The following is a 7,258-nucleotide window of genomic DNA, read 5'->3' as shown; positions in this document are numbered from 1 at the left end:
GTTTGAAAGCCACTGGGACATCATGTTTAGAAAATAAACGTCTCCGTTTCTCCGAGACACCCGCAACATACAGAATAACCACTGGTTTGGGGTCTTCATTTTCACCTGAAGGTTGCATGGAATCCTGTCTGTGTTTCCTGTCTGCTTTCAGGAAAGCCCAGTCTTGAAACAGGAAAGCCCTGTCTTAAAACACTTCAGTTTCTTCACAAAGTTTCAGAAACACTTGMAGTTAAGATTATGACTAACTGTTATCTGCTGATATGTGCTTCTTTRGAGAGTTTAAACAGATCAATCAGCTTTGAAATGTTTACCTAGGAGAGGACTTGCTCCTCTAGTAGATTTACTTCACATTTTGTTTTGCTCAGTCATGTCCTGATGTTCGACCTGCCACATGAAACTGTCTTCAACAACCTCACCTTACTGTCAGAGTTAGGCTGTTTCTCATCTAGTTTGAGCCTGTTTCCCTTCTGTATATTTCAGATGACAGTGTTTCAACCTACATTTGATWGAAATTATCATTAGCACTTGTTTGATATAATTAATAGCTTACTAATTAAGCAAACTACTTGACCTCGAGCAAGTGCGCTTGTATAAACTGCAACCATTTTGAAGGCAATAGTTCCATTAATCTATTTTCTGACACTTTTCTGTGGTCAGGTCATGTAGGTTCAGAGTTAAGTTCACAAGGGGAAGCCAGACATTCCTCCTCAGCGACACTCTCCGGGTCCTCCTGGGGGGGTCCGAACGTGCTCCCAGGCTAGAGAGAACACTCAATCCCTGCAGCGGCTTCTGGGTTTGACCTGGGATCTTTTCCCAGCAGGGTCAGGAAGGCATGCCCAAAGGACCTCCAGAGTGGGGGCATCTAGGAAGTAAAACTCCCAGAAGGGACTCTGACTAAAGCCTGGGGCAGAGACTCACTCTGCAGATTGAAAAGTGGAAACTCCAAGCTTCACAGTGACATTAAAGGGATTTTCCTATGGTTCAGCAGTCAGCAGAGACAGTCTGTCAGCYGAAACATGGCAAAATAATATTTCGGAAGACATATCTTTTAGAAAGCTTTGATTTAATGGTTGATTAGAACRATAATATGTAATGCACGATATATCTGTACTGATATCAGTATCAGCCGATATTGGCAATTTTTTAGAATATCGTATCGGTCCAATATGTAAAACTGGACTGATATTAACGTCCGATATTGATTTCCCACTTTTTAGCTTTGTGTTTCTATTTTGGGAGGGGAGATGGTTGGTTGAGCGGCATCTGTTTGATCATGATAGTGATATTGACGCTGCGTAGCCAGGAATAACTGAAGTAGAGCCATGTCAGGGGTCTGGTCGTTTATTTACGGTATCGGAATAAGACCCAAGACAGTGTCCTGGTGCGTCTCAGTAATCCAGGTAAAAAATCTAAAAGAAAAAAATTGTGTAGGTCTTACGAAACGTTTCGTCTCTCCTCCAAGAGACTTCTTCAGTCTGAGAGTTTCAGGCAAAATTCAGGCTTTTAAGCACTGCCTCCATGTGACTGATACTCACATCACATGGCTATCGTTGACACCTAATTAACACCTATTGTTAACAGGGGGAGGAGTGATACTGGCAATAGCAGCACTGTAGGAGGGGGACAACTGAAAACGGAGGCCTCCACCTCTGTTTAATGATGGACGGTCTTTCTTCACAAAAATGGCTTCTTTTACTCCTCTCTCAAACCAACGTTCCTCTCTATCAAGAATGAGAACATCCTCATCTCTGAAAGAGTGACCGCTGGCCTGTAAATGAGTGAAAACTGCAGAGTTCTGGCCATTAGTAGCTCGTCTGTGTTGGGACATTCTTTTGAGCAGTGGTTGCTTTGTTTCCCCGATGTACAAATGGTCGCAGTCCTCCTGGCACTTAACAGCATATACAACATTGCTCTGTTTGTGCCGGGGAACCGGATCACCCAAGACAGTGTTTGTGTGTTTATGTATAATATAATTTGTGTGTTTGTGCAATATCAGTAAATATCGATTATTGGCCATAACAGCAMTAATTACATCGGATATTGATATCGGCTAAAATTTTCAAATCGTTGCATCCTTAATAATATGCATGTAACAAACCATTTGTGTGTGAGTTAATACACACACCATGTTTGATTGATACGCTCTCTGAAAACACACACTGTATCATGTAACCTCAATCAGACTGGTAAGTTCAATGAGCATCAAAGTTTCACTTCTTAAAAAATTGTAATTGAGTCGAAACACATGACACAGACAGTGTGTGTGTGTGTGTGTGTGGTGGTGGGGGGCTAGACTGGGTGCTAGCTGTGACTCCTGCATGAGAGGGCCCCACTGCCTTAACCTTGAGGTCCCCAGAGAGAAGCCCTCCTCCATCCCAACAAAGACCCCAGCTGCCCCGCTCCTCCATCTCACACACACACAAACACACGGCTGTACTACAGAGGGAGTGTCCTCCCTGCGACGACCACGCTGATACAGGCCCCCCCTCCCTCTACATTCCCAGCCTCACCATGGAGACACCACAGCAACACGGTATTGTCATGGATATAAGGGGATCTTGTGTGTGTGTGTGTGAGTGTGGGGCTGTTGGAGGAGGCCACTGTGGTCGTGCTGAGGAGACCTTGGCCTCTTTGGCCTCATATCGTGAAGAACCGAGCATCAGAAAGCCTCAAACCGGGACAGTCCTGTGTGCAGAATCACACCTCCGACAAACACAGCAAACACAGATTCGAGACATGCGGTGACCACACGTACTCCACGAGCGGGAGAGGGCGCGTGTGTGCGAAGAACGTGCGAACGCGGCTGCGATTGGTGCACAAAGACGCACGCTTTCTCCCTGGTGCCAGTAAAGGCAGATGGTGAGAAGAGGAGCCAGCGCTCTCACATATCCCAACACAATAGACATGTCTCTCTCCCAGGCGGCAAGACTTAAAGTGGAGCATCACAACTAGAAAACACTCACTATTTCTTATTGTCCTCATAATAACAGAAAGTTACATCTAGAGTACGCTGTGTTTATTTTTACATTTTTTGTTTCTACAAGTAAGATGGTAAAGTTCCTCTATTATTATTTGAATACATTTTCACCTCAAAATGTAGTAAGAAGCGAAAACAATAAAGCTTGATATAAAAGCAGATCTCCAGTGTAGGAGGTGATAAAACTAAACGATCCAATGAGACACACCCCTTAAATTTCAAAAATATGGACCAGTTCATTTGATTACTGGAAGACCCTGGTGCTCATCACCACACGTCAAGGTTACAGGAAGAAGAAATAAAACAAAGATTCGCATTTGTGACTTCCCTTGGCGTCTGATCGTCTGAGGTAACTGGAAAAACTGCACCTATTGTCACATTTTAAACACCAAAGCAGACTTCAAAATGAAAGGGGGGGTTGAGAAATACATTTATAATGTCTGGTGTGGATGCACGAATAAAGCAACAATTCGAGAACTTTATTTCTACTTTTCAAAAGTGTTCGAAGTGCCTTCTGAATAGATTTGACCCTGGATTAATAATGACAATGATCACCCACAACTGCTCACTTCAGACCAGGAAATGTTCCCTAGTTTTTCCTTTAATTGCTCACTTCCACATCTATGTCAACAAAGAACTAGTCCAAACAAAAATCATCTCTAGCCGGCACCAATCAACTCTGTCTGTAAATCTGAAAGGGAAACAAGCACAGAGTAAGAAATAAGCCAGAGGTTGGGGAGTTTCTAATTCTAGTTATACAACTCCAGCAACAAATGAGCAAGTATCACGATTAAGTTTCATGTTGAAGGCCCCAGAAATTGTATTTATGTTGCAAATAAGGTGCCAGGGTTAAACTGTTTTAAAAAAAATCAGTGTGAGGGTCCAGCAGTGAGAGGGGAGGCCGGTGTTCTGTGCGGGACATGCGGGGAACARCCAGCTGCTCCTGCTGCTGAAGGCGGGCTTCACCGAGATTCCCACGACCTCCCTGCCCCCGCACATGGACGAGGAGCGCTTTTAACAAGGCTCGTCTGTGCGCATAAATAAAAGCAAATAGCGTTTTCTGATCACTGTGTGGCAAATTCAGATAGGAGAGTCGTTTTCATCGCTTCACTAAAGGGCTGCGGTTTAACGGAAGAGGGTTGACACCAAGCATATTCTTGTACGTACCACCCTCTCTGTTTCTGTAAATATATACATCTGCAGCCACGAGTACAGATTTATAATGCTTAAAATATTTAAAGTAAAATACACCTACCAGCGCCAGACGGTCCCGGCTCCATCCCATTCACTTAGCCGCGCAGGTACAAGCTAGCTAGTCCGGGGTGCTGTGGCCAAACCGCCGGCCCCTTCAAGGCTGGAGGCGTCTCAGACTTCCAGCCCCCTCCTCTCGGCGTGTAGTCGTCTCCCTTCTCGGTGTACCCCCGCCCCCTGCCCCAAACCAAGATATCCCCCCCGCACCCACCCCCTCCCCAAGACCCACAGAGACCGGGGAGTTGAGGCTAACGACCGGCTTGCCCGCTGACCCCGGAGCTGCTAGCAGCGGAGCTGGAGGAGGGAGAACATTTTCTGCATTTTAGCCTTCTCACATCCTCCGCGCTGCGCGAGCTCCTCCGGGCGCAGTGATTTTAGTCAACTGCCCGCCGGGCTGTGATTTGTCGTCGGCGTGTTTTGCTTCTTCTCACAGTTCARGCAGGATTCAACAGCGGAACAAAAAAAGGCCAGCCCCTCTCCCCCSACTCCCCATTAAAAAAAAAAAACTAAAACTTCTTCACTGCCATTTTAAAAAGTTCAAACGAACCGTTGATGAACTTGCTGTCACACCCCAGTGGTTAAAGATGGAACTACACTCCAGACGTACAAACATTTGTCATTGCCAGCCTTTGGTGTAAAAATTGACTTTTTAATTTTCTTCAGGAATTGAACTCAGATTACTAATGATGAGACACATCAAAAAGAGGCTGAGTTGTACAGAAAATTATAAAAAACGATTTTAAATCAAATTAACACATGGCTTTCGTTTCATTGTTACTATTGTTGGTTTTATTGCTAGTATTATTAATGGAGTGTTTTACTTGTTCTATAAGACAAGCCCAGAACCCAAAGTTGACATAACGAATACTACAAAGTGTAGTACTTTGAATGCATGTGGTACTTTAAATGGGTTCTTATTCTTGGTCTCGTTTTGTTAGCATGTTCTAAAACTGCGTCTATCCGCATGTTTTGTAGATCTACTGACGCCCGACAGGAAGTCGTCATCGTGCGTAAAGCGTCACGCCGCTCCAACAGGGAAGTGATCGTCATCGTAAAGAGCTGTGAGTTGGAAGGTGTACGAAATGTGAGGAAACGCTCGTAGCTTTGACAGAAGAACAACTCGTGCTTCAGCAGTTTGAATGAAAGACGCTGTTTTCTCTGACGGTGAGTCTTTTCTGCCGAAAAATGCTTTGACTTAGTGCCGTTAAGGAAAAACCTCGGGGCTTCTCAGTGCTTGTCTCACGAGCTCGACACTGGCACCAGTTGACGGATTGAAATCACTCACCGACTGCAGATGAAATGTGATATTTTAACGTAAACATAACTCGTTATGTGATATAATTTGAACGCACACGGCGGGGGCTTCATCTTCTGTCGTTAACTTTTAAATAAATCATTTTAAAAATCACATCATTTCAGGTCGTGTGAAACCTGCGAATCATGTCGTGGATAAAAGAAGGTGAATTAAATCTGATAGAGAAGATTTCCGCCAACATCTTAAAGGTAAGAACGTGTGTGTGTGTGATTTAATGGTTAACCTTAAGTTTTCAGGGTGAAACAGAAATGAACTCACAGTTTGAGGAGCATTCTTATGCACAACCATTAATAAGCAGTTGCAAGATATTACATTGCTGTGATTTATTCATTTACATTGAGGAAAAAATCAGGAGTAACAGGAATATCCAGTGGTAATTAACTGGAATAAGATGTTACTATTAGGCAAATTTCTGAAGGGCATAAAGAATGCAGCTGAATGATTAGTTCCACTTTAAGTTGATTTTTTTTCCCCCTTTCAAATATGAAAGCACTGCAGTTGACTTAAAACCCCACATCACATGATCATTGACCACGCGTTTGAGGGATTTTTTTTTTTTTTTGCCCTTTTGCACAAAATTGTATATTTTTATATTTACGTAATGCACTCCAGTCAGTCCTGATGGAAAAAAACACATTGGTCATGGATTATTTTTATTTTTGTTGGTATTACCTTGCTTCTACGAGCATCCGTTGTCAAACAAATCAGTTTTTATTGACTGTTTTATTGACTTTAAAGTTCTGCGATTGGAGTAAATTAACGTCTTCTCTTGTATATCTTTCATACACTGAAAGCAGCAGAAAAAAAAAAACCTGAAACCAGATGCATTTAATTTGCTTTGCAAAGCTGACCTTTGCACACATTTGACRTAATTTCGGTGCTTCCTTTCTTCACGGTGTCGGTTATAAAATATTCTGCAAGCCCTTTTCCCTCAGGCCTTCTTGACACTGTTGGCTTCAAACATTTCACAATAAAGTCTCTCTTATAATGGATTATTAGCACTTTACAAACTCATGAACAACCTATATAAGCACTTTATAAGCATTCATTTATAAAATGCTTTTTATATGCTGAAGCAGACTCACTATTTGTCCAAATCAAGTTTGAACATTTATTCTTTTTTTTTATTTTTCTTTCATTATTTAGGTTTAAATGATCAAATCTTTATTAATAAGTTACCTGTATGTAAGCACGATGAGCATTTTACAAAGTTTGATCTGGGAGTATAAAGTTGAGTTATTTTTTAAGTACCACAAAATTGATTTTACATACCACCAGTTGTACTTGTACTACAGCTTTAGATGAACAAACTAGCYGGCTAGTTTTATACAAGTTTTAACTGTGTCAGTCTAAAAAGACTGCAATATGAGAATGAGTTCATAAAAATTATTTGGAAATTAAAAGTTTTTCTTTGCAAATGTCAATAATTTAAAAAGTAAAATTTCTCTAAAAGTTCAGTTTGTACAAATATCAGTTTTTTTATACATTGGAAGAAAAATAGTTTAAAAATTTAGTGTAAAAAAGTGAAACAAAAGCACATATTGTTATATAGGGGCAATATTGTGTGTTTCTCAGGCATATATTTAAATACTATACCATAATAAAGTATCTGTCACCTTTAATTGTTGTTAAAATTGTTTTTATGTTTAAAGGCACAGTGTGTAGGACTTTGTCAATTCTTTTATCAGAAATTGAGATAATCACTAATGACAATA

At 41.6% G+C, this 7,258-nt stretch overlaps 2 protein-coding genes across 2 annotated transcripts in view; one reads left to right on the top strand and one right to left on the bottom strand.

The window, feature by feature from the left end:
• Positions 1–4,401, bottom strand: part of LOC106532229 (protein argonaute-3) — a gene marked incomplete in the record, with an annotated part of 59,177 nt that extends 54,776 nt beyond the window's left edge. Inside the window, 1 exon segment of the mRNA XM_014028250.1 lies at positions 4,233–4,401. Within this exon segment, the coding sequence (XP_013883704.1) occupies positions 4,233–4,257 (25 nt within the window).
• An 836-nt stretch (positions 4,402–5,237) lies between these two features.
• dhdds (dehydrodolichyl diphosphate synthase) overlaps positions 5,238–7,258 on the top strand; it is a 9,749-nt gene continuing 7,728 nt past the window's right edge. Inside the window, exons 1-2 of the mRNA XM_014028249.1 lie at positions 5,238–5,392; positions 5,648–5,731. Of these exons, the coding sequence (XP_013883703.1) occupies positions 5,669–5,731 (63 nt within the window). The 5' untranslated portion in view covers positions 5,238–5,392; positions 5,648–5,668. The remainder of the gene's footprint in view (positions 5,393–5,647; positions 5,732–7,258) is intronic.

This window comes from Austrofundulus limnaeus, unplaced genomic scaffold (genome assembly GCF_001266775.1).
Source record: "Austrofundulus limnaeus strain Quisiro unplaced genomic scaffold, Austrofundulus_limnaeus-1.0 Scaffold736, whole genome shotgun sequence".
Taxonomy (NCBI): domain Eukaryota; kingdom Metazoa; phylum Chordata; class Actinopteri; order Cyprinodontiformes; family Rivulidae; genus Austrofundulus; species Austrofundulus limnaeus.
The sequence above is the reverse complement of the archived record's forward strand: the minus strand, read 5'-3'. Positions and strand labels throughout refer to the sequence as shown.